At 49.6% G+C, this 25,898-nt stretch overlaps 2 protein-coding genes and 1 long non-coding RNA gene across 6 annotated transcripts; 2 read left to right on the top strand and 1 right to left on the bottom strand.

Moving 5' to 3' along the window:
- Positions 1 to 2,184: 2,184 nt before the first annotated feature.
- FKBPL (FKBP prolyl isomerase like) lies at positions 2,185 to 11,058 on the bottom strand. The gene is made up of 3 exons (XM_035107118.3): positions 10,772 to 11,058; positions 3,381 to 3,470; positions 2,185 to 3,240 (listed from the first exon to the last, which is right to left on the bottom strand). Exon 3 carries the CDS (start codon positions 3,169 to 3,171, stop codon positions 2,218 to 2,220), a length of 954 nt encoding a protein of 317 aa, XP_034963009.1. The 5' UTR covers positions 3,172 to 3,240; positions 3,381 to 3,470; positions 10,772 to 11,058; the 3' UTR covers positions 2,185 to 2,217.
- Positions 5,979 to 7,897, top strand: LOC118081026 (uncharacterized). Its single transcript, XR_004692034.2, has 3 exons — positions 5,979 to 6,055; positions 6,278 to 6,373; positions 7,623 to 7,897. It is a non-coding gene; the product is annotated as an uncharacterized LOC118081026 (long non-coding RNA).
- A 152-nt stretch (positions 11,059 to 11,210) lies between the features above and the next one.
- On the top strand, positions 11,211 to 25,596 carry ATF6B (activating transcription factor 6 beta). Of its 4 annotated transcripts, none has more exons than XM_060270582.2 (16): positions 11,211 to 11,486; positions 12,419 to 12,522; positions 14,177 to 14,261; positions 15,278 to 15,384; positions 15,466 to 15,595; positions 15,765 to 15,941; positions 16,600 to 16,787; positions 17,045 to 17,230; positions 18,623 to 18,714; positions 19,518 to 19,688; positions 21,101 to 21,208; positions 21,339 to 21,429; positions 21,623 to 21,693; positions 22,180 to 22,291; positions 23,919 to 24,003; positions 24,681 to 25,596. In XM_060270582.2, exons 3-16 carry the CDS (start codon positions 14,204 to 14,206, stop codon positions 24,962 to 24,964), a joined length of 1,860 nt encoding a protein of 619 aa, XP_060126565.1. In that variant the 5' UTR covers positions 11,211 to 11,486; positions 12,419 to 12,522; positions 14,177 to 14,203; the 3' UTR covers positions 24,965 to 25,596. The 4 variants fall into 4 exon arrangements, with proteins under 4 accessions (XP_060126565.1, XP_088519630.1, XP_034962949.1 ...); XM_088663504.1 differs by having other exon boundaries at positions 14,180 to 14,261; XM_035107058.3 differs by having other exon boundaries at positions 11,211 to 11,330.
- Positions 25,597 to 25,898: the final 302 nt, after the last annotated feature.

Here is a 25,898-nt window from a genome sequence, read left to right on the forward strand (position 1 = left end):
TCATGCTGATGGGCTAGCTTACTAAATGCAGGGAAGGGTGTGTGGGGTTGTTTTTTTTAGGGGTGGGGTATTTTTAAACATGGAATCATACCACTTCATTCTGTATGACAAGCAGATTGGCTCCAAGGAGCATTGAGAAAAATTTAGCATATATGAGGCTAGACATGGGCACAGAAGTGTAAGCATATGTTGAATGGCTCAGGCGCTGCAGGGCATAATTAAATCTGGGTATTGGCTGTTCGGCTTCTCATTTCCAGGCCACCCGCCCCGCCCCAGACTCCACCAAACCCCATATTCCGTCACATGAGCTCCCAATTCATTCCCCGCACACCCACTTTTCTTTTATTGGATGTTGGACTCTGTTATTATTATCTCTCTGTTTGCAAGTGACTGGTTACAGAATCTCTCTCTATTACTTAATAAAGACATTTGATTGATTCTCAACATCCTACCTGGCTGTATTTTTAAACAGCATTAGCTACTAGCACCGGCACCCCAATTTGCTCTGCGTGGAACCCCTTGCATTTTTCTCGACAATGGGGATAGATGCCAAGCCCCCCTTGTCACAACCTGGCCCATCTATTCCTCCTGGATCCTGCCTGGCCTCAGCTCCTCTCGGTGTCTTTGCAGATGGTGTATGAGCTATGCCAGAAAATTCAGAATTTCCTCTCCCCCGCCATTCACCTCACCTCCTCTCTCTCTCTCTCTCTTTCAAAACCCAGTGTTCCCTCCCCCCTCCCCATTATTTCCCCTCTGTTTACCCGTCCCCCAATATGGACTTCCCAAGCTCTGCTGTCTCTCAGGAGATGGTTGCTTAGGAACAACAAGAGGGGTACGTATGGATTCAAAGTGATAGTGGAGCATGTGAGACAGCCCACGGTAAAAGGAGGTTGGCTGCAGGGGTGGCAAATGGGAAGAACCCGCAATGATAACAGCAAGGGAGAACTGCGGGTTTTCTGAGCAGCTTCTCTTGGCTACATCAGAACGCCTGACTGGAACCCATCACCCAGCTTTCGCCAGCAACGCACCATCATTTCAGGGTTGCGCCAAGGTTTTTGCTTGGGATTGCCTGAAACACCCCTTCTCCCCACCCCCCACCCCAAATAATCTACCACACAGGGGAGGGAATTACGGCAGTTTACAAGCAGCTGGTATGTTTGTAGTTTGTTTCCAGAATTTTGCTTTTCGAAGGATTTTAGGGAAAGAGGAGGCTGTGTTAAAGAGCATGAAGGGAGAGATGGTCTGTAGGGCAAAATAAGTCTGTATATGCTGCCCCTTGGGGGGAAAAAATAACATTTATTCAACTCTGCAACTATGGGATGATCCCAAAACACCACCAAATATTGAAGCCCTATGCAGGTTGAAGCCCTGCACCCAGTCCTCCTTCCAAGATTCTACCAAGTCCATGTGTTTTCACACTAAGTGTTTTTGCAGCCATAAGGTCTAGAAATTTGCCATTACTGTATATATAGTTTTTTTAAAAAAATGAAAGCTCTGTATGAGATGAGGGGTAATATTTTGAAGGTGTTGACTTCTAGGCAATATTTCTAGTAAAATCACGTGTCTAATGTAATCCTAGCAGCTCAGAAAACAGGTCTCCCCTTTTTAATTGCTGAGATTTCACCAGGCACAGCCCATACATTTCCATCCATAAGGGTTGCAAACGTGCTCATGTTTAAAATAAAAGGAAGGCAGCAGTCTCTGCACCCAGCCAAATTCCATGCTGGTTGCCAAGATCTGTATCTGTGTACAGTATTGTGTGGCTGCACAGAAATTATGCAGTCCTAGCTTTGATCTTCCACACAAGGGTTTGTGTATCCACTCGAATGGACTTAAGAACAAAAGCAGAGCCTGCAGGATCAGGGCAATGGCCCACCTAGTCCAGCATCCTGCTCTCACAGTGGCCAACCAGATGCCTATGGGAAATCCCTGTGGTTTCCTTCAACTGGTTTTCAGAGTAACCATCATTCACGTCACAGAGAAGCAAAAAAAATGGGGCGGGGGACAACCCATTCAGAGAAACAAACCTGGTACTTTCAGAGTGTCTTGGACTACAATTCCCATCAGCCCCAGCCAATGACAAGAGGATGATGGGAGTTGTAGTCCGAAACACGTGGAGGGTGCCACATTCGCTACATCATGTGCTCTATAAATGGGCAGGATGAAGAAAACATACCACAAAGATCAACACCAGCAGCACTGCCGCATTCTTTTTATTCAGGCAAACATTTTTTGCATGGCTCGGGCCAGCTTGGCATCCCGCGCCCTGATCCGCTCCATGACTCTTTCCAGTTCTCTCCGGGCTGCCCGGTTCCCCGGTTCCACCTGCAGAACCCCCTTCAGATCCTGCGCCGCCCCCTCCAGGTCGTTCATGGCATCGTGAGCCAAGCCCCGCCGGAAGAGGGCCTTGGTGTTGGCCGGCTGCAAGGCCAGCGTCTTGGTGCAGTTGCAGGCGGCGTTGGCCGGCTGGTGCAGCCTCAGCTGGCAAGCAGCCAGGTTGGCATGCAGCTCGGCTTTGATCTGGTCGTAGTCTGGTGGAGGGGCGGCTACCACGAGCAGCCGCAAGGCCCTGGCGTAGCGCCGCGCTGCAGCGGCAACATCCCCTGCCCGGTACAGCTCCCCGCCCCGTTCTTTGTTGCCAAGGACCAAGTCCCACTTCTCGGCGGCGCTCATCTCCCAGGAGTCTTTGGCCTCTGTGAAGCTCGCTAACCGGACGGTCACAGTGCCTCCCGCCGCCAACCGCACCTCGGCCTGCTCCCCAGCCAGCATAGTCTCCAGGCAACGGTCCACGACCCCGTCCCACTCGGCGTCGCCGCCACCCAGCTCCACTTCAGCCCACCGGTGCGTTGGGTAACTCAAGGGCGATCCTGGCTCAGCTTCGAGGAAGACCTGGCAGAGGGAGCCTTCTTTAGGCTTATCTAAGCCCGTGCCAGGCTCCAGGACCAGTTTGACGAACGTGCCGTCCGGGCAAGCCCAAGGGACGTCCCTGTTGGCTGGGTCCCGAGGGGGAAGGTTCTCTTTCAGGTCCTCTCCTTCCGCCTCGGCCCTGCTCTCCTTCTCTCCTCCACTCCCAACGGATGCGCCGTGGCCGCTCTCTTGGCTAACGGCTGACCCTTGGTTGGGTTTCTTGCCGGGCATCTTCTCGGTGACTGGCTCTGTACTTGCCATCATGTAATCAACTGGTCAGATGTTGCCAGCTTTGGGGATGCGATGCAGCTGTTTGCGAGGAGGCAATCGGGCCTAGTAACAGCGAAGAAGAAAAAGCACAAAATGGCGTTGAAAAGAAAGGACAATTGCACCGCCTTTGCCTTGCCTCCCCACACTGAGCCCAGACGCCTCTGAGACCCAGTGTGGCATATGGCAGTGAGCACAGTTGTTACCTTTCCACCCAACTCCAAATTCCAGCTCAGCCAAGGATTCCCTGTGTGGCTCTGGGCGAAGTCAACAACCTTCCAGCTTCAGTTCCTCATCTGTAAAATGGGAACAGCGGCAGCTTAAATCACAGCGTCATCGTGAGGACAAGCAAGCTAGGGCTATAAGAAGCATTTTTTTCTGAACGTGAAGGGGAAGTTTGGGCATTTGTCCAAATTAATTAGCCTTTCACTAGCAGAGCCTGGTAGGTCCTGCCATGTTTGTTGCCCTTCTAGGGCTGCCATTTTCTCCCGAGCCACTAGAATGCCCGCGGCCATTTGATGACATCACAGCAAGTCAACCAATGACTGGGCAGGGCTTGTCTTTGACAGCCAACTTTTAGCTCATTCTTCCTCGTTATGAAGATTACATAGTACACCCAGCTGTCCCCCAGAAACTGGCTCCAAACACAAAAGAGACTTAATACGCCACATAAAACAGAACAATGAGGTTCTCAAACAATTCAGCACCCCATCTCTCCTTCCGCCAAAAACACATCTGTGCTGCAATGACCTTTCTGACAGAGCAGCAAAATGCTTAATCATCTTTTTAGTCTGTGAAAGTCCCCTGATATTTCCCACTTCATCCTATATCTCACGATTTCTATTTATCACCCCCTCCCCATCATTATTAAGCATGCTCTCCTCCCCTTACCTCAGTTGCTCAGCACTGGATGGATGAGCAGGGCATATACTTCAGTTTCTCCCTCAGTCACACACTCGTTTATCTAGTCCCCCTCCACATTCCCCTCTTCTTTTTTTCCTTCTTCTTCCTCTCCCCCCCCCTCCCAAACGTCATTTCCTCAGCAACCACCTGTCTTAGCAACCATTCTAAGCAGAAACCTTCCCTCAGGAGATGCTAGGAGAAAAGGCAGGCAGGCAAGCAGGGGCAATGTATTTATTTTGCCAGAAGCCAGGGAAGAACTCCCTGACAACCCCACCCTCGCCATTATGAAACAGGGGACTCCCCTTCCAATTTATAGGAAGCCACCCCTTTTCCTCTTGACATCTTGTCTATGCAGCTTTCAGTCAGTGGCCAGAGAGAAGCTGAGGCTTAAAAAAACCACAATCTTTTTCACAGGATGTGAACTCCCAAGTTCTGTGCCAGAGCCATCTGTCAGAAACATGGGGCAGGGAGGGGCAGCTGTCAGCATGGGGCAGGGAGGGGCAGCTGCCCCCCCCCCCCAGAAGCAATTTTTAAAAAAAATCGTACTGTTTCACGGTGGCTGCAGCTGAGCTGGAGATGCGTCGGGGTCCCGCAAGAAGAGCCTGAAGCGTCTTAGCCCGGGGCAGCAAATCAGAAGGCACCCCGCCAGGGGGGCAGGGTGTCCATGACGCGCATAAAGGCTAGCGACGTCACTGGGAGGAAGGGACCCGCGCGAAGGGAAAGGAGGAGCAATGGAGACAGGGAAGCGGCTTCCTCCTCCTCTCCGTTTCTCCCTCCCGTCCTCGAGCTCCAGCGTGAGGGCAGTGCGGGAGCCGCGTCCCTAACCAGCCCAGCCCAACCCCGGCGGCGCTGCCGCCACCACTTAATGCTCCTTCTGGCTGCGGCTCAACAGCATGCCCAACCCCGCTGGCCCCAACTCCGAGGGCTGCACATGGGCCGCTCCTGGCGGCTGCAACAATAGTCCACAGCGGTGCAGCTCCTGGGTCGGCGCGCCCTCCGAGCGCGCAGCAGACGCCGCCACCGCTTCTGCTTGGGCTGCAGCAGCAGCAGGAGCCACGGCAGCGCCCAGGATGAAACTTCTTCCCGGAGTCAGTTTCACATGGGCTCCGTAGCCCCGCCCACATTCCCACTTTGTGGCCCCTCCCCTCCCATGCCTTGGCCCTGCCCCTGAACGACCATGGCTTGCCCCCCCCCAGTTTTGATCCTGGGTACGCCGCTGGTCAGAAATGCAGGTAATATGAAAAATGCCCTAAGTTTTAAGCTTTAAGCTGACAGAATCATTCTGCTGCTTTCCAGCATGAAAGGTTTGTTTCGTTTCGGTGGTTTTTTAAAATATAGTACATATACATTAATATCAGGACAGGTAAAGACAGAAAGACAGGGACTTCCTGCAACGTGATGTCACCTTCCGTACTTGGCTGGATTCAATGCTGATGGAAAATCCCACAAGTCATTTAAAAAACAAAACAAGAGAAAAAAGGCAAAGAAATATGGACATGTGGCAGGGAGACGCCTGGAAACTCCTCAAGGGGCATATAAAAGACTATGGAAGGTACACAACCTTATTATTAGTTATTTGATTTCTTACCTGCCCTTCACCATAAGGTCTCAGGGCAGGTTATGGCAATTTAAAGAATACAGCACTAAAGACAAATTACAGCCCCAAGAACGGACTCATGGATTTTCTGAGATGGGGTAGAAAAGTCCTGTGGCATTCTAGAGAGACTAACAATTAAGCCTAAGCCGCTTAAAAGCCTTTGTTGCTTCGCAGCGACAGATCAACAAGGCTACCCCCCCACCCCTGACCTTGTAGTAGAGGTAATAAAACTACATTTCCCATAATGCCTTTCTTTGCTCTTCAACTCCACCTCCTTCCTTCCTGCCTTGTATAATCCAGTTTATGCAAGGGGTCTATAGCAGAATTTCCAAGCTGACCGGCACTCTCCTTCCCAAAGCATGGTGTGACTTATAATTGGTGGTACGTAGAGGGTCTGCAAATGGAGGCAAGGGGAGCCTGGACTCCTGGGTTCTCTTAGAATTGGGAGGGGGGGCACATTGTGTGCAGGCAAAAAGCTAGGAAGTAAACGCTCACTAGACTAGAGGCTGAATTCCTGGACAGGAGCCAGTACCAGCCACACAGATGTGTCCATCTCCTCCAGGGAAATAGCAGATCGCTAAGTATTTCCTCTCTCCAATTCAGCTTGCCGCTATGTGGCTAGGAGAATAGCAGCATCGCTGCGCAACGAAGATCTGGGGGAGCCTGTGCTGGCATGCAAGAATGGGGCGTGCCCGCTGGGTAAGTGACCCCCCCACCCTACCCCCCCTCTCTCCCTGCCAGCCCCAATCTTCTGGAAGAGCCCCCTTCCAGGAAATAAGGCCTCTGCTTAAGCCCCTTCCTTAAATCACCCCCTAAAAAAGAATCACAAAACCTTTTATGTAAATCCCTTAATCTTTCTCTCAATTGATTGGACCCCCACCCCCCTGCAACCAAACCCCAAACACATGTGGCTTCATCTGCTGCTCTCAGTGACTCCTTCCCCCTGCCGCCACCCCCATTGCTTTTTGCGTTGTCAATTTTTTATTTCATTCGTTGTCCAAAATCTTCCCAGACAAGACCTTCTTTCATATTCATACCCTTGCTTGGGGTTGGGGAATGCAAGTGTTTTTCATGCCTTACTATGAGGCAGAATGTGGCAGCTGTCACAGGCAGCAGATGTCATCTTATTTACTAAAGGTATTTAAATATGGGTTAAATTACTGAAGTCTCTAAGCAGTGCGCATAAAAGCTATTTACAAAAACAAACTGATCATCAAAACAGAAAATGTCAGCTGTAGGAGAAAGGTATTTTTCAGTCCTGGGACAGCTCAGTCAGTACTGCACATGGAGACTCTTAATCTCAAGGTTGTGGGTTCGAGCCCCACATTGGGCAAAATATCTCTCCATTGCAGGGGGTTTGACTAGACAACCCTCATGGTCCCTTCCAGCTCTACAATTCTATTCTATGATTCTAAGGTACCTGAAAGAAAAAGAAGTCTTTGCCAGGCGTTCAATGGGAAGGGGACCTGTCTAATCTCAGCTGGGAGGCAGCTCTACAGAATCGGGCAAATACCTAATGTAGCGTTTCTGGAGGAAATGAGCCGCACATCTGAGCCATGGGGGGCCACCAGCAGCAACTCTTCTGAAGATCTCAGTGATTTGGGCAGGGATATGGGTACAAATGTTGGAGGCTAGGGAGAGGCAGCATGGTGTTGGACGACAGAGCTGTCCATCTCTAGGTATCTTAGTATCATTCTCCTGGCATTTCCAAGGATCAAGTAGATCAGGGATGGGAAGCCTGTGGCCCTCCAGAAGTTGTTGGACTACAATTCCCATCATCCCTGACCACTATCTGGGGCTGAAGAGAGCTGGTAGTCCAAAATGTTTGGAGGGAACCAGGTTAGTAGTTCTGTATCAGCCTTTGCTAACCATAAGAGCAGGCATTAATATCAGCATTCTTGACAGTCTGGGCAGCACCCACATATCATATTGTTGTCTTTTCTTATAGGCAAGCAAAAAAGCACAATGCCACCATCTACTAGTTCTGCTGTCAGCCAAGGGGCACACCCCCCTGCTGCCACGACAGAAGTTGGGATCCAGAAGCCACATTCCTGATGGAATAAAATGAGGGATGGCAGGAGGAGAATGACGGTCCGTTTGACAACTCCCGTGCACGCAGGAATCGAACGGACCTGAGCATCCTTTAGCCTCCCCTCCACCTCACCATTCCACTTTTAAATCTGCTTAAATAAAATAAGCACTTTGCGTGCTCCAATACACCAACTTGTTGTAAGAAGCATAATTTGGGGGGTCGGTCGGTATGTTTTGCAGGAGATGGTTGTGAAATAGAATGGGATCCACAATGTTTTTCTCTCTTGGGAGTATTTTTTTCTGCAGTCTCATACTCGCGGGTTGGGGCAGGAAATGGGATGATGAAAGGAAAATAGAAACCCAAGAAAGAACACAGATGCAAAGGTGAAAAGAACAGTCTTTTTCCTCTTCAGCTATCCTTCCACAGAAGCCATATATCTTTCCAGTGCAGCCCATTCTGCTGTCAAACCGTTCATGATGTCAGGAAACATCACCTAACGCTTAGCCAAAATCTGCTTCCTCACAGTTTCCACCTCATTGGGTCTAGTCCTGTCCTTGGGTGCAACAGTGAACAGTTCCACTCCACAGTCCTTCAGATACTTGAGGGCTGCTCTCATGCCTCCCTTTAATATTTTCTGATCCAGACTAAACATAATCAGCTCTTTCAACTGTTCTTCCTAAGGCTTGCTGCACTCCGTACATTTAAAGCACATAGCTTCCCCCAAGCAATCTTGGGAACTGAAGTTTCCATTTCACAAAGCCACTATTTCCCAGCATCCTTAACAAACTGCAGTTCCCAGGATTCTTTTGAGGAAGCAGCATGATTTAAACATGATTATTACTTACGTTATTTACTGAAGTTCAATCACCTGTCTCATAATGGTGAGGGTGGGACGATCAGGAAGGGCTTCTTTGACTTTTGGTTGGTAGGACCCTTCAGCATCCCATGAACAATTTCCGTATTTTGAGATTTGTCCAATTTTGGATATCCACATCAACACACACTTTCTATGAGTCCCTTCCCTCTCCAGGGAATTGACAGGGTTGTACTTTTATTTTGGGGGGGCTGCCCCTGGTAACCTTAGCAGCAATCTATCAATATAAAATCTTCTCACACCCATTCATAGGAGCCAACTCCTAGGGGCCAGGGGATCTTCGCCCCCCATAAAATATTTGAGGGGGGTGCACCCCCCAGGTTGATGGGCATTGCCATTCAAATGGTGTGTGGGCACCACGTCATGTGATTGATTATGTGGGGTGGGGCTTACCTAGCCCCCCCCCCAATATTTTATTCAAGTAGGCTCCCTGCACCCACTTTTTCCTGGGAAAATCTTCCCTGTCTAAATTTGTTCTGCTGCTGGAAAAATGTTGCAACCTTAGGAACTGGCTGCTTCTGCTGGAATATAAACAAAGGGAAGGAGAAGCGTTTCTTTGCAAATCTAGATTTGATGGCAGATAAGAGAGAGTAGTAAAAGCAAAGGAAACCTGAAGTTATTTCATACCCCACTCTTTGATAATATTATAGCTACATCTACAGCATATCATGCCAAATCAGTCGTGCTGTGGGGCAATGAGATCACTCATGGCAAGCTTCCCTTGACTAGTTGATAACACCCAATTCCCTGATGTGCCTCTGAAAAAGTTTGCCACAATTTCCCCTGCTGTCCTGGCAAAACAAGGGACTATGTGCCACATCTACTTTGAGGTTTTGTTTCATTTTTACAATCAAGCGGCATACAAATTTTTATATAAAATAAATAAGTAAATGGCATTTTAAATCTGGCATATTTTTTATTTGTATTGGTTTTTTTTCAAAACAAAAATGATGGGTTTTTAAACATATAAATGAATAAATAGTCCCTTGTGCTCCTAGCATCTTTAAACATCAACCATCGGCAGCGGAACGCATTTCTCTTTTTTGACTCTGTAGCTCCATACAAGGAGAAGTGTCATTTGTTAAAATACCTGTGCACCAGACTGCTTGTTAAAATAGATACAAATAGAGCCAGAAAGATGCATGAATAAAAAGGACAGCAACCTTAAGTGCAATATGATATAAAATGTGCCTTACTATCATTAAAACAAAATATGGTCTGAAGCTCAACATAAAAAAAAAACCAAGATCATGGCCACTGGTCCCATCACCTCCTGGCAAATAGAAGGGGAAGAAATGATCACTGCAGATGGTGACAGCAATCACGAAATTAAAAAATGCCTGCTTCTTGGGAGAAAAGCAATGACAAACCTAGACAACATCTTAAAAAGCAGAGACATCCCCTTGCCGACAAAGGTCCGTATAGTTAAAGCTATGGTTTTCCTAGTAGTGGTGTATGGAAGTGAGAGCTGAACCATAAAGAAGGCTGATCACCGAAGAATTGATGCTTTTGAATTATGGTGATGGAGGAGACTCTTGAGAGTCCCATGGACTGCAAGAAGATCAAACCTATCCATTCTGAAGGAAATCAGCCCTGAGTGCTCACTGGAAGGACAGATCCTGAAGCTGAGGCTCCAATACTTTGGCCACCTCATGAGAAGAGAAGACTCCCAGGAAAAGACCCTGATGTTGGGAAAGATGGAGGGCACAAGGAGAAGAAGACAACAGAGGACGAGATGGTTGGACAGTGTTCTCGAAGCTACGAAGATGAGTTTGACCAAACTGCAGGAGGCAGTGGAAGACAGGAGTGCCTGGCTTGCTCTGGTCCATGGGGTCACGAGGAGTCGGACACGACTAAACGACTAAACAACAACAATCCTTAAAACACCCGTGTGAGAGGAATGATGCTGTTTTCATTTTACAAACAGGAAACTGAGACTAAGAATATGCCACTTATCCAACATTTTTCAAGGGCCAAAGAGGCCTAATAATAATAATAATTCTCAAAAGGAATAGAAACCCCTCATTTACAAAATAAAACCAAACTACAACTCCCATAAGCACTTGCGCGTCAATGTATTGTTTTCCCCTTCTATACGCATGCGCTCTTCCAAGATTCTAATACACGCGCAAACGCAGCGCAGCGCCTGAAACCTCTATTTTATCAGTGCGCGTGCGCCGTTAATACTTACCCCACCCATGCCTCATGGAACGCGTTGATGCAGCGTGGTGCCGGCTCAATCCCTCGCGCTGGAATTTCAAGGCGTCCGGGGACAAGCGCTGCCGCTGCGCAGTTTCCCCAATGCGCATGCGTCCTTCGATACAAGGGTGGCTCCGTGAGGCATCCCACAAAACAAGCGCACATTAAAAAGAAAACCACTTCGTATTCCATAATGCGCTTGCGCGCTGTTTATAGCAACCGCCGCGCGCAAGCGCACTTTCGCCTTCCGCCTTCTCCGCGTGCGTTCCGGCTCGGTACAACTTCCGTATCATCATCCTTCTCCACTGGTGGATATTGTGGCCGTGACCCGCCTCTTGCTCGCTCTGGTTGGCCGAGGTGGCGTCGGAACCGGCGTCCTATTGGGCGCTTCTGTTGTTATGGCAGCGGCGGGGGCGGGAGTCGGAGTCGACAGTGCAGCGTAGTGTACCGGGAAGGCGGAAGGAAGATGGCGGCGCTGGCTTCGGAGTTGCTCCTGTTGAGCGACTCGACCCGTTTCCGCGCGGATAACCTGCTGAGCAGCGAGGACTGGGGTGGGTGGTTGTCGGGGGCGGAAGGAGGGGTGGGGAGCCGGTGAGCGGGGCTTGTTTGGGGTGGGCGGAGCGTGGCTGTTGGGGAAGGGGCTGCAAAGGCGAAGAAGGTGAGAGGGAACGAGGACCCTGCGCTACCTTGGCCCACAGTTTAAACAGGTGCGCGACAGGCCCTCTGCGTCTCCACGAAGCGGAGGGGCGGAGCTTCACCTGGTGGTTGCCCACCTGCCATGCACCTGCCGAAGTGGACTCTAGTTCAGCCCCCTGCAATGATAGATACGATAGTTATGATAGAGATACAGAGGGGGAAATAATTACATTAAGATCAACAATATGGGGGGAGGGAAGTCAGAAGGTATTATATGTTTATATTTTTAATTCATTTGTTTATGTAAAATAGAAAAATGCAAAAATAATTTATTTTTTAAAGTTTCTCATGCTCTACCGACTGAGCTTATGCCTCAGGGATGTGTGAGTTGTTGCCTTAACAAAGATCCGGAGGTTCACAGGTCCCCACCTCCCACCCCCAGAGTTAACCCCATCCGTCATGTTCGGGACACGTTGACTTTAGTCTTTGAAGTACCACAAGGTTGCTTGCGCTTTGCTTTGTTTTTTACCTGTCATAATGTAGTTGAAGCCAAAGGCACCTGCTGTGAGGTAAAGGACAAACCATGTGTGGTCTTTTATTATTATTATTATTATTATTATTATTATTATTAACAAAATATAATGTGTAAACAACATCAGCGAAAATTGAAATACAGGTATACACGTTGTGAAATGAGGGGGGAATCTTTAAAATATATTAGTGGATTCAGTCAAACTGGCAAAAACATGCTTATTTGTATTACCGTGGAGTGAGTTGTTTATGTGGCTAATCATCAGAATCTAGAATTCCAGAACTGTATTATAAGGGGGAGCAGCTCTAGTTGTATTTGGGGAGAAGGTGGGGGCAAGGCCATGCTTAATGCATCCACCCACAGATGTGCTTGTTATGGGCTGTAAGTGAAAAAGGAGAGCAGTAAAGGGTGAAAACATGTTTTGAGTCTGTTACTTGCCCTACTGACTGCACCTTCCCATTCTCCCCACAGATGCAGGTCTGTACAGCTGCCTGGAAGACGATGGGGATGTGGCAGCTGAGCTCTTCCCCTGCCTCGAACGCAGCATTGTGGATGGTGGCTGTGCCCATTCCCTGGTGAGAGCTGCCTCCTGTCACATGTCTTCCTAGAAAAGGCTTTTTACTTCCTTGTGATCCCTCCCATTGCATAGCAGCATGCTCTTCTCACCTCCTGTTTATCTTTTATCCACTCCCTGCTACTTAACATCAGTCCTTAAAGCTGTTTGTCTTGAGGACCTGCTCACCCTCATTCCTGTTGCTACATCTTCTGAGGGCACATGTATGCATTATAGGGCTTGTGCATGATATAGGACAGTGGTGGTGAACCTTTTAGAGACTGAGTACCCAAACTACAACCCAAAACCCACTAATTTATCGCAAAGTGCCAACATGGCCATTTAATATGGGATAATAATGATTGACTGTGGGGAGGATTGGCAGGAATTGTGGAGCTTCTTCGTGGGGGGACGTGCAGATAAACACTAACACACATGGACAACACTTTCTGTAGCAGGCTGAAGCTACAAATTGTCTCAACGCTCGGCAGCAGCAGAAAAAAAACCACAACGCAGCCGCAAGTCACACGCAATAATAATAATAATAATAATAATAATAATAATAATAATAATAATAATAATTTATTATTTATACCCCGCCCATCTGGCTGGGCCTCCCCAGCCACTCTGGGCGGCTTCCAACAGAAAAATAAAACACAGTAATCTATTAAACATTAAAAGCCTCCCTGAACAGGGCTGCCTTCAATATTGCCACTGACCTTCTTCTGCTCATGGCAGCAAACAATCCAACCAATCACGGCGTGGGGGGAGCGGTGCGGCCGAAATACAGCTGGTTGGCGGGTGCGCAAATCCCCCAACGCTGCTGTGGCCGGTGCATGCTATAGGGAGCGTTTCTCGTCCACTGTGTGATGGGGGAGAGCAGCTGTCCACTTTGCCAGCCCCAAGGAACGGCCCTGCTGGGGTGATGGCCCGTGTGCCAACAGAGAGGGGTCTATAAGTGCCCACTCTGGCATGCGTGCCATAGGTTCGCCACCACTGATATAGGATGGTGTGAGCTGGGTTTGCATCTGGGAGATCCAGGTCCCTTGTCTTCACAGGGAAAGGGGCATTTTCCTTTTTAGATTGCATGTACTAGATTTATCTATGTTCAGCAGGCGTGGGTGAGACCTCGGTCCTTGAATAAGCTGCCCAGATGTGTACTACCAAATCTGTGACGCCAAGCCACACGCACTCATCTCCTGCTACAAGTTTAACCCATTCTTGCCCTACAAAACTATAAATCCCAAACTTGTTAATGAACTACACCCACAATAATACCCTCAAATTCACACCTTTCACTGGCTTGTTGCCTGTCTGCTGTGCGTGCGTGTATATATAGATATAATTCATTCAGGATGTACAGAAGGCGAAAAGGGAAGCACTCCTCCATCTCTGCTAAAACACTAACGACGTGTGGTTCATCTTCTCCCTGAAATGTTTCCTTTACAGTGGAAATGGAATGTTGTAACATTAAGAATTGATGCATGAGTTTGCATTTTTCTTCTCCCTACACAATTCCTTTTTCCATTTTCTGTTGCATCATTTAGATTGTTAACCTGAAGCCTTATTACTGATCTTTGCAAGCTGCTTTTTATGGCTAGGGGGGGGGGTAAAAATGCTTCACAGAAAGACACACACAGAGATCAGTTTTTTTTCTATCCTAATGCTCTGGGCAGCAGTTTAGTGATGGGTTCGACCTGGACATGGAAACGGTGCCCCCGGACCCACCTTGGGACCCACTGCACGATTCTCTCTTCCCAGGTAAGTTCCTTTGTGAGATTGTGCAAGGGCTGTTGAGAGCCTGAGAGATGCAGAGCTGTTTGTATATGGTAGGATGATACAGTATACAAGTGTGTGGACCAAGTGCATGGGGACGAGACCCACATTAGGCTAGATTGCCTTTGTGAGTTAATGCAAAGAATGTTCCAGCACTCTGGGTGGAGGTGCATGGACAAGATCCTAGGTCTGATTCCCCTGTCTCTCCAGTTTAAAAGGGTCTCAATGAAACATTGGAGAGTCACTGCCAGTCAGAGTTGAGAATATTGGACTAGGTAGAACCCGTGGACCAGTTGGTATAAAGCAGCCCCATGCTACAGAGGGAGATCCCTTTCTTCCAGTTCTAAAGGGGTAGAGGAGAGGGCTGTTGCCTTCAGGCCCTCGTCATAGGTTTCCCAGAGACATCTAACTGGCCACTGTCAGTCATTGGTCTGTTACAGCAGAACAGTTGTCATTTCTGAGCCTCAGTATGGTTTGAACAGCCTGCCCTAGAATTAACATGGAGCAAAGTTTTTCCCCTCCCCCATCCTGGACCACCTAGTTAAAGTGTCTGATGGAATATCTTATATTCAATGTCAGTGATTAGCAACTAAACTGGCTGGTGGGTAGAGCAGCAGAAGGGGTGAGAGGGCATATTGCTTTCACTGATCTCCCCAAGCTCTGCCCCACCAGCTAAGGCTCAAAACCGCAGAATAACCTGTGGCTTGCGGCTGGCAGTTTCCCTCTTCTTCCTGAAGGCAGCTTGGCAGGAGTTAAGCTGCCCTTTGCCATTGGACACCAATATAGCCCATTTCAGGGCTAGATTGGGCTTCTTGGCAACAAGGAACTTCTCTTTGCCTTGGCACCTCCCAGACAAATGCTTGTCCAGCGTTTATTTTCAATGCAGACTTCCAGGGGGCACAGGGGCATAGAGGAGATAAGTTTGAACGACTTCTTTGTTTCCATGGTTGAACTGGCTGGCAGTGAAAGCATGTTGGTGATTTGTTCACCGTCTTCCTTAGAGCTGCAGGTGAAGTCGGAGCCCGTCTCCCCCGCCTCGTCGCATTGCTCTGATTCCTCTACGCTGTCCTCTTCTTCCTCCTCCTCCTCCGCTGATCTCTCAGGGCAGGTATGCTTGTCGGACCTCTTGATACAGTAGAATCTTGCCTCCTTAAGCTCTTGTGCTCAGGTCTGCACTTTTCTCCCGCAGGCCCCTGGCCAGGCCGACGTGATGGGAGTGAAGACAGAGCAACCCCCCACCCCTCCGTGCATGTTTGGAGATGTACTACCGCCCCACTTTGGCACTGTGCACATCAGTGTAGTCCCGGCTGCTGAGACAGGTATGTAGTGGGTGAGAGAGCGTGAGCAGAAATAGCAAGTGGCTAGGGAGAAAGGGATGCAAATTAAGTAAATATGAGACTCCTGTGGCAAAAAATTGGGTCGTTTAGTTTAACCTAATATGGTGCCCTTCAGAAAAGCGGCTTCACTGATCAGTTCGTTCTGTTACAGGGAAACCAGCAGCTCCCAATAAAGCCGAGAGCATTCTCAGCCGGAAGCCCCCCATTCAGCCAAAGCCAGTTGTGGTCACCACTGTCCCAGTGCAGCCTGCAGCCACGTCCAGTAAGACCATCTTATTGCAGCCTGTACCTGTATCCCAGCCGCAGGCTATCAACCCAGCGATTTCAGGTAATGCTTTTGCTGGCTGGGGGTTGTGATCCAGAGCATATGGAAGGCCACAGATTGGGCAATGCAGAAACAAGAGAAAGGTTCGGCTAATAGGAGCCTGCTTGATCCCAGGTTCCAAGTGCCACTGAGCACGCTATACTAGCGGGCACACAAGTCCTCTTTTCAGATTTTCCTAATGTTTTTAAACGTGGCACCCAGCTGCACAGTATAGAGCTGAAGTTGGAAGAGTTGCATAGAGCTGAAGTTGGAAGAGTGGCACTCTCCCCCACCCTACTCTTTCAGCTCTCTGTGCTTTTTGATGCTCACTCACTTCAGTGGAGCTGGCATTCTCCTTCAGAGTGGGCTTTCTCGGTCTCCTGGGAGGGGGCTGATCATGGCGGGGAGCAGGGAGAAAAGTGACATGGGGCCACCTTGCTCAAAAACCCAAACGAGGCTGAAAATGTGGGCAGCTCAACCTTTCAAACTGTTTTTATGTTACTTTTAATTGTGTTCTTTTGCTGCATTGTTGTTTGCTACCCTGAGGTTCCTTTGGGAGGGAGAGCAGTATAGAAATTTAACAATAAATGAAAAGAACCTTTTTTTGTGGGGCAAAACGACAATGTATGTGTGGCAGGCATGGATTTATAGGACCTTGCCTCTCTCTTTTTTTTAACCTCAGTTCCAGCACAGAGTGTTGTGATTTCCCAGTCTGAGCTGCTGCATCTCCCCGTTTCTGGGCTGATCAAGGTTCAGTCCCCTTTAAAGGAAAGTCTCCCAGCAAAGCCAGCTCCCTCTGCCCCCAAACCAGAAACCAAAACCATTGTCCCGGCGCCAACGCAAATAGGACCCTGCAACCAAGAGGTCGATGTAAGTACCTTTTGGCCCCCTTCTTTCTGCAGCTCCTGGGTTCACCGGTCCTGTCCTGGGACTTCTCCTGAACACACATGACTTGGGGGGGGGTTATATGGCTGAACATTACGGCCACATGTGTGCTGTGCATTTGTATTGTAATGTAACCCAATGACAATTGGAGGGCCGCAGCTTCCCCATCTCTGTTTTAAAGCGAGATTGTATGCGTGTGTGAGAGAGTAACATTCCCCACCTCCTTTGCTAATTCTCCAAAGATCAAGGTACTTAAAAGGCAGCAGCGAATGATCAAGAACCGTGAATCGGCGTGCCAGTCACGGCGGAAAAAGAAGGAATATCTGCAAGGGTTGGAGTCTCGACTGCGGGAGGCCCTGACAGATAATGAGCGGCTGCGGCGGGAGAACACTCTCCTTCGCCGCCGACTGGACTGTGTCCTGAACGAGGTGAGTGCCTGCCGGCCAGACCTGCAACTTTGTTGGGTCCCTCACACACCCCACACCTTGTGTGCGTCCATATTTGTCTATCCGCATTACATCCACATTTCAGCAATCTGTTGATTACCAGCAGGACTGCAACAAAATGCTGCAGTGTAGCTTTGCCTCCTAACAGGAGCTCTTCTGTTCCGGATGTCAGCCAGTGACACTCGGCACTCCCTGTGGCTGCTTGGTTCTCACTGAGCTGATTTTCAGGCTGGTGGAGAGGTGGGGTTGCCCCGTTAGATTTTAATTTTTCCCATTCTTTCTGTACTTCTGTAAACCTCGGGGTTCCTTTGAGCAAGCATGAACCTCTCTCGTTTCTCTGAGGTCCCACTTTAACCCCAGTCCTGTTGGCCCTCACCACCTGAGCCTGCTATTGGAGGGAGTGATTATGGTGCAACAGGAGAGGCCATGGCCCAAGAAACTCTGCCTGACTGCCTCTTACACATTTGCTTGGGGCGGTTGCATGACTGCACACGAGTCTCACCTCTGCAGATGGATGGAGTTTGGAGTGAACATGTGAGAGCCAGAATGCAGGGTCATCCTAAGGAGTCTGGCAGTGTGGTTTTCCTTCTGCCTGTTCTGGCTCTCCTTGCAGGAGAAAATAGGGAACAAATGTCGTGCTCCTCTTCCTTTGTAGACTAAGACTTCCTCCTTTCCCATATCTGTCTTCCCTCCTGTGCTGGGCTCTTCATACCTGCTGAAATGCATCGCTTCTGCATCTAGAAATACTTCACCAGCACTGAAATGCTTATACCTCTTCTGTGGAGGTGTCATTATATTTATATTTAATTTATTTACCACCCTTTATCATAAATTCCAAGTCCTCCCCTCCCAAATACAATCTATAATAAACATTAAGACACACACAGGAAACTAAAGCAGCAGCAAAAACTGTTCTAGTGCTTGGCTACCAGTAAAATGAGTTTTTTCACCAGTTTGATTCCAGTGGCTCAGCTGCTAACATCTCCATTGTTTCATGAAGAACAGCAGTTCGCTTTCAAAACAATCACTGTTTGGTTGTTTGTCTTGAAATCTTTAAACATGCCATTTGGACGCAAGTGGTTATTGAAAAGCTGCTCTTCAGTGACGGGAGCCTTTGTCTAGATGTTTTCTGGTTTGTCTCCCTCTGTACGAGATGCCGGCTGGGCTGTCTACCAGTACCATGCAGGGCTACGATACGATGATGCCCACTCCCCAAATGGGAGCCCCAAGCTTTCACAATCCCATTGGAAGGGACACAGTTGATGTCCCTTGGCTGAATAATAACGATTTGGGCACTGCAAGGGCAGTGAGACTTCTAAGTGGGCGACATGACTCTGTGGCCATAACCACTTGTTTCTTGCCTTCTCCCTGCAGAACAACGAGCTGAAATTTGGCTCTGGCAACCGGAAAGTCATCTGCGTCATGGTGCTGCTGCTCTTCATAGCTTTCAACTTTGGGCCTGTCAGGTGAGGCTTCAGAGTGCTTGAGGGTGTTCCTCCAGTCCCACAATTGGGAAATGAATGACTTGGCTAGGGCAGTCCTTGTCTGGGAGCCTCTGAAGTTGGCAAGGCCCCAGAGAAATTGGTTTCACTCGTAGGTGGTAAAGCCGGCATGTGTAGGCTTGTTGGATGTTTGGCAAAGTTTAGCAGACTGGATAGGGAAGCATATTTCCTGGGTTGAAGTTGGACTAGAGCCCTGAAAGCTCTCCCCACCCCACATTTCTTGTAGGCAACTCTCCTTTTTGCATCACGTTAGGGAAGGAGTCACATGCTGTGACTCAGTGCGCTGTGGTCTAAACCACTGAGCCCCTTGGGCTTGCCAGTCGGAAAGCTGGCGGTTCGAATCCCTGTGACCGAGTGAGCTCCTGTTGCTCTGTCCCAGCTCCTGCCAACCTAGCAGTTCGAAAGTACACCAGTGCAAGTAGATAAATACATATTGCTGTGGCGGGAAGGTAAATGGCATTTCCGTGCGCTCTGGCTTCCGTCACGGTGTTCCGTTGCGCCAGAAGCGGTCTAGTCCTGCTGGCCACATGACCTGGAAAGCCTTCTGTGGACAAACGCCTGCTCCCTCTGCCTGAAAGCGAGATGAGCGCCACAACCCCATAGCCACCTTTGACTGAACCTAACCGTCCAGGGGTCCTTTACCTTTACAGATACGTTCATAGATATTTTAATGAAATAAAAACAATAATAAAGTAAGCTCAGATCTCTTTGGTAGAGTGTCCCTGAACCCCTCTAGGGAACTTAACTGTCGGTTTCCATCTCTCCAGCATCAGTGAGCGCAAGGCGGCAGATGTGGAGCTGCCAAAGCAGGAGGTGGAGGCTGGCCCTGGCCGGAGGCACCTTTTAGGCATCGCAGAGGAGACCCATGACACTCCAGAGGAGGAGCAGGAAGAGCGGAAAGAGGAGGCCCCAGCCAGGCTGAGAAAGGCACAATTCCGGTAAATTTGGGGGGCAGGCAGGAGAAACAACAAGGTGGTGAAGAGCAGCAGAAACAACCTGCCTGTGCATCTCTCTGTTAAAATTATTTTGGGGGCCCTGGCAACTAGGAAGAAATCCTTGACTGTGTTTGGATGTGATGCTAAACCAGGGGTGAGGGTCCTCAGGCTTGGAGGGGCCCAACAATAGCCCTCCATGCCTCTCTGACGGCCCCATTTGACTCTGCCAACTCCCCTCCCCAGGCCTTACTTTATTTACTTATAGCATTCCTGCCCCACCCATTTCCTCCCAAAGAACTCAAAGGTGACATTGGAGGTTTCTAAGCAGAGCTTGGGTGGGCATCAGTCATGGATGATTTAGTTGAGATTCCTGCATTACAGTTGTATGGTGTAAAATGCAAAGTTGGCTTGGCAGGAAGGGAAGGGGACTGTCCAACTGCAGCCAGCCCACCTCGTGCTCTTCTCGAAATGTGGTTTTCCTCCAGGCTGAGCAGCTGCTTACAGATTGTGTGACTCCCAAATCACCATGTGCTCTTCTCAGTTCTATAATAATAATAATAATAATAATAATAATAATAATAATAATAATTTATTTATTTATACCCCGCCCATCTGGCTGGGTTTCTCTAGCTACTCTGGGCGGCTTCCAACAGAAAATTAAAATACAATAATCTATTAAACATTAAAAGCCTTCCTAAACAGGGCTGCCTTCAGATGTCTTCTAAAAACCTGGTAGCTGTTTTTCTCTTTGACAGCTGATAGGAGGGCGTTCCAAAGGCGGGCGCCACTACCGAGAAGGCTCTCTGCCTGGTTCCCTGCAACTTGGCTTCTCGCAACGACGGAGCCACTAGAAGGCCCTCGGTACTGGCCCTCAGTGTCTGGGCAGAACGATGGGGGTGGAGACGCTCCTTCATGTATACTAGACCGAGGCCATTTAGGGCTTTGAAGGTCAGCACCAACACTTTGAATTGTGCTCGGAAACGTACTGGGAGCCAATGTAGGTCTTTCAAGACCGGTGTTATGTGGTCAAAAGTAGCCCCACGTAGAGCGCATTGCAGTAGTCCAAGCGGGAGATAACTAGAGCATGCACCACTCTGGCGAGACAGTCTGCAGGCAGGTGGGGGTCTCAGCCTGTGTACCAGATGGAGCTGATAAACAGAATAAATCTGCACCTCCATGGACAGCTGTGAGTCCAGAATGACTCCCAGGCGGCGCACCTGGTCCTTCAGGGGCACAGTTACCCCATTCAGGACCAGGGAGTCTTCCACACCTGCCCGCCTCCTGTCCCCCACAAACAGTATTTCTGTCTTGTCAGGATCCAACCTCAACACTTGATTTCCTCTCTCAGCCAATCTCTTATTTAAAATTCACATTTTCTTCCCTCCCCCCCCCTTTCTCTCTTCCTCCACCCCAAGAAACCTGTCGGCTCCCTTCTCTGACATGAAGGACCTGATGCTGAGGGACTTGGACAAGTTGTTCCTCGCTTCCGATTGCCGCCAGTTCAATCGCACTGAATCCCTCAGGTGGGTCCTGGGGCAGGAGAAGGGAGGGGGTGCAGTTGCGGCTAAGCATTTTGGGGAGGACTTTTGTGAGCATTGAGGCCTGGGAACATTGTGGGTGATCCTTCTGCCTGCCTCCTCTTCCCCCCTACAGACTGGCAGACGAGCTCAGCGGCTGGGTCCGCCGGCACCAGATCAACCGCAGGAAACCCTCGCAGTCTCGCAAAGCAGCTCAAGCCAGCCAGGTGTGATGTGGATTGCGGGGAGGCAACTCTTTGGGCAGGGAAATGGGGGGGGGTGCAGTGGCGATAATCCCTTGTGGGGCTAGACCAGGGCACCCAGAATCTTACTGTGGTTTGCCAGAAAGGTTGAGGGCAGTGCCAGGGGCTCTGTTGCTTCGCAGCCTCTTCATATCCTTGCTCTCATTCTTCATTTCAGGAAAAGCCACAAAAGAAGCCCCCTAGCCCCTCCCGCTACGTGCCTGCCAGCCCCCCCAGGCACCCTGAGAGGTAAGCGGCTTCTGCACCGAATTGTTTTGAGTTAGCGCCCTGATTCAATGTGGAAACACTCTCGCTCTCCCTGCCCCTTTGGCTTACAAGGTAACCCCTCCCCCTCCCAACACACACGAAGAAAAGCGAACAGGGAGGGAAGAGGAAGAACTCAAACTCCAGCACCAATTCTTAAGTTCTCATAATGACCAGCTGGCACACCTCAGGGGTAGGAGGTGCGTGACTGAGCTGGCCTCTCACAGCAGAACGGATGGGGTGAGCCCTGCTTCCCATCTCTCCCCCAGAGGCTGGCTAATGGGACAGCTGCCTCCAGGCTGAGGGAGAGGAGGCCTGGTGAAGCCTCTTCAGATAGGCTCCTTGCTTCGTTGCTCCCTCCACCCACCCGCCGGAGACTCCATTCCTGTGTCCCGTGACAGTGATGAGGTGGAGGGAGCCCTGCAAACAGATCTCCTCTCTACCCTCCACCCCCCTCTTCTGCCTTTCCAGGAATTCCCTCAGTCAGCTGCAGGTATATCAGCACCCCGACCACACAGAACACGACTTCATGGACGCGATTGACCGCCGCGAGGATACTTTCTACGTGGTGTCCTTCCGCAGGGTGAGTAAAGAGTGGCTGTCAGGGACACTGAGCCACTGGGAGAGTTGAGCAGGCAGTGTGGTGACCCGGATTTAGCTTTGCACAATGTTCTGCTTCAGGCATGTGGCTCCAGAGAGCGAGCCAGGAAGAAAGCAGTAGAGGAAGGCCTTTTAGACTGTAGTAGGCTCAATATATGCTTTGGGCAGAAGATAACAGGTTGCATAGGCACACACGGGGCAAAGGTGCAAATGGAGAATATCCCCCTTCTTGGAAGCCACAAGTGGCCCTCCAGATGTTGCTGAACCTGAACTGTGGCCCTCCAGATGTTAGAATCATAGAGTTGGAAGAGACCACAAGGGTCATCCAGTCCAACCCCCTGCCAAGCAGGAAACTCCATCAAAGCATTCTTGACATATGCCTGTCAAGCCTCTGCTTAAAGACCTCCAAAGAAGGAGACTCCACCACACTCCTTGGTAGCAAATTCCACTGCCGAACAGCTCTTACTGTCAGGAAGTTCTTCCTAATGTTTAGGTGGAATCTTCTTTCTTGTAGTTTGTTGGTGAACTACAACTCCCATCATCCCCTTCCAGCATGACTGGCGCTCAGGGATGCTGGGGCTGTCCCCAGGCAACATCCCTTTCCCAGCCATGCCCCATTTCTACCTCTGCTTTGCACCCATCTTTTTAATGGTTTTTTTTTTAAAAAGCGCTGGGATAATAGAATTGTAGAATTGGAAGATGCCATGAGAGTCACCTAGTCCAACCCCTTGCAATGCAGGCATCCGGGACGATGAACACAGCTCCTTGTGCCGGCATTTGTGGAGTCTGGGAGCCAAATGGAGAGAGGTTGTCAGGGTGTGTCCTTGAACGCCAGCACACCCTGGGTCTCTAATTCTTACATCAGTGATGATTTTGTCATGAAATTCCACTCAATATTGATCCAGAGCAGAACTCGGACTTATAGTTAGCAGAGTAGAAACTTAAACACGTTGCAGGATTCCCCCAAAATAGACCAGAGGCAATTGTATTTCATCCAGCAGAGCTTTACTGCTACTGAAGGCAAATGAGCATAATGGTCACAAATCCAATACATTCAGGACTGGCACTGCCCATAGGAAATCCAGTTGCAGCAGACTTAAACTTGCAATAACTTCTAATAAGTCTAAACCAGGCATCCCCAAACTGCGGCTCCCTCCAGATGTTTTGGCCTACAACTCCCATGATCCCTAGCTAACAGGACCAGTGGTCGGGGAAGTTGGGAATTGTAGTCCAAAACATCTGGAGAGGTGAAGTTTGGGGGTGCCTGGTCTAAACCGTATCACTAAGCATACTATGTACCGAACACCACACCAGAAGGAAAAGAGATAGAAAGAGAAAGTGAAACCCAGGCTCCTTCTGGCCTTACTATTATAGTCAGCATGACCTTGACAGAAGAGATAACAGAACCAGTTTAGGCCAGCTGTACGCAGCCTCTCTGAAGGAGTAACCCAAACATCAGGAACCTTCCGCTTGCTTCTTTCACACAGAGAAGCTTCCATAACCCTCTGGAATCAAGTAGAATAGAATCAGATCAGTACATACTTTCTGCACAAAGAAATGCAAACTGACAGATTTTTCTCCTCCTGTCTTTCCCCCTCTTGTAACTTTAGGATCACTTGCTGCTGCCTGCCATCAGCCACAACAAAACCTCCCGCCCAAAAATGTCACTCGTGATGCCAGCCATGGCTCTCAACGGTAAAAAAGAAAAGAAAAGAAAACGTGCGGGTAGACTTGAGGACTTTGTGTCCAAATGTTTTGTGCGAGATGCAGTCATCGACTATATTGACATCTCCATATCTATATATGTATAACCCTATGGTGCTGTGGTCTAAACCACTGAGCCTTTTGGGCTTGCCGATCGGAAGGTCAGCGGTTCGAATCCCTGCAATGGAGTGAGCTCCCATTGCTCTGTCCCAGCTCCCGCCAACCTAGGAGTTTGAAAGCATGCCAGTGCAAGTAGATAAATAGGTACTGCTGTGGCGGGAAGGTAAGCGGCGTTTCCATGCGCTCTGGCTTCCATCACAGTGTTCTGTTGCACCAGAAACGGTTTAGTCGTGGTGGTCACATGACCTGGAAAGCTGGACAAATGCTGGCTCCCTTGATCTGAACGCGAGATGAGCCCCGCAATCCCATAGTCTCCTTTGACTAAAGGTCCAGGGGTCCTTTACCTTTACCTTTTTTTTTACCTATATTATAAAATTTATACCATAAGGTGCCGGGGCGGGTTACAATAATATAATATGTTATGTACAGTCAGGGAGGAAAAGACGACTATTCTCATTCCCTCCCGAGGGAGGGTATAAATTCTACGAAGCAAATATGAAATAAACAAATAACAATCGCCTTCTTGCTTTGTTTTGTTTCTCCCCCAGAGAGCCTGTACAATTCGTCCCTGGGCTACGAAGTGATGATGCAGATAGACTGTGAGGTCATGAACACTCGCGTCATCCACATCAAGAGCTCCACGGTGCCTCCCTTCCTGAGGCGGCACGACGCTGCCACCCGCGACAACCGCACCCACCCTTCTTCCCCGCCGGCCTTTTCCGGGAGAGCGGCGGCCCGCACAGCCTTGCGGGCCCCAAGGCCCATCTTGCCCCCAGGCAGGCGGCCCCCGCAGCGCACCCTGTACCTCGGGGAGCACGGGGGAGGGGACTAGCCCAGCCCGGCCCCTGCTGGAAAGGGTAGAAAAGGGAGCCCCCGCCCCCCCGACGACACCGGGGAGAAGAGCACCCTTAACGGAAAGTGGGGGCCCTCCTGCCAGGGGAACGGACCTGCCCCCTCAGTGGAACTCCTGGCTCGTGTCAAGGAACGGGCTATACCACTTCTGTCAGCTGGTCTCGCGGCTGCCTCCAGGAGGGGTCAGTGGGGATTGGCTCCTGCGGTTCGGGGTGCTGGGGGTTGGCACCGCGGCCACTACCTCCCCCCAACACCCCCCCCCACCGTGTGGCCCAGTTGAGACATTCTGTGCGCCTCTGCTGCCCCCTGGTGGCTGAGGCTAAGGAACCTGTGCATTCGGGGAAATGTGGGAGAGTGAGGAAGGGTGTCTATTTTAAACTACTGTCTCCAATCGTGTGTGTGTGTGGCTGTCTCTCTGTCTGTCTGTCTGTCTAGGAGAGGGGCAAAGGGAAGTTTGCAAAATGCAGAGAGAGAGTGAGTGTGTGAGTGTGTGTACTCCCCTCCCAGTTACTCTGATGGCACTTAGACCTGCCCCCTTTGGATCCTTGTGTGTTTTTTATTTTAAAAGAAGATAAATAATAGCTGCAAAATAAACTTAATATGTGACCAGAACCATTTTCTCTTGCTTCTTTTCCCTTCCCCCTAGTTTTCAAGCACCACAATACAGGCAACTCGTATCGGTCGAACAAGAGAGCTGTGTCCCTTATTGCTGGCAAATGATGCTGGGGTGGAATAGACAGAGGCACAGCACAGTCCAGACAGAGAGCAAAGCTTATCTTGCTGGTTTTGTCTTTAGTTTCAAAATACTGCTGCCCGCTCCCCTCTGCCGAAAAGCTGAGTGCTTTTGCAAAAGCTACAACCCGATCACATGTCGTATTTCAATATTTAGTGAAGCTACAACCTGTCTCTCTGCA

Source organism: Zootoca vivipara, chromosome 2 (genome assembly GCF_965207765.1).
Source record: "Zootoca vivipara chromosome 2, rZooViv2.hap1.1, whole genome shotgun sequence".
Taxonomy (NCBI): domain Eukaryota; kingdom Metazoa; phylum Chordata; class Lepidosauria; order Squamata; family Lacertidae; genus Zootoca; species Zootoca vivipara.

What these genes read in the sequence shown, in the direction of transcription:
- FKBPL (XM_035107118.3), bottom strand. Translation starts at nt 3,171, where the DNA reads ATGATGGCAAGTACAGAGCCAGTCACCGAGAAGATGCCCGGCAAGAAA.
- ATF6B (XM_035107058.3), top strand. Translation starts at nt 11,246, where the DNA reads ATGGCGGCGCTGGCTTCGGAGTTGCTCCTGTTGAGCGACTCGACCCGT. An exon ending in GCACGATTCTCTCTTCCCAG is followed by an intron (nt 14,262 to 15,277) that starts GTAAGTTCCTTT and finishes CGTCTTCCTTAG; the next exon opens with AGCTGCAGGTGAAGTCGGAG. An exon ending in TATCAACCCAGCGATTTCAG is followed by an intron (nt 15,942 to 16,599) that starts GTAATGCTTTTG and finishes TTTTAACCTCAG; the next exon opens with TTCCAGCACAGAGTGTTGTG.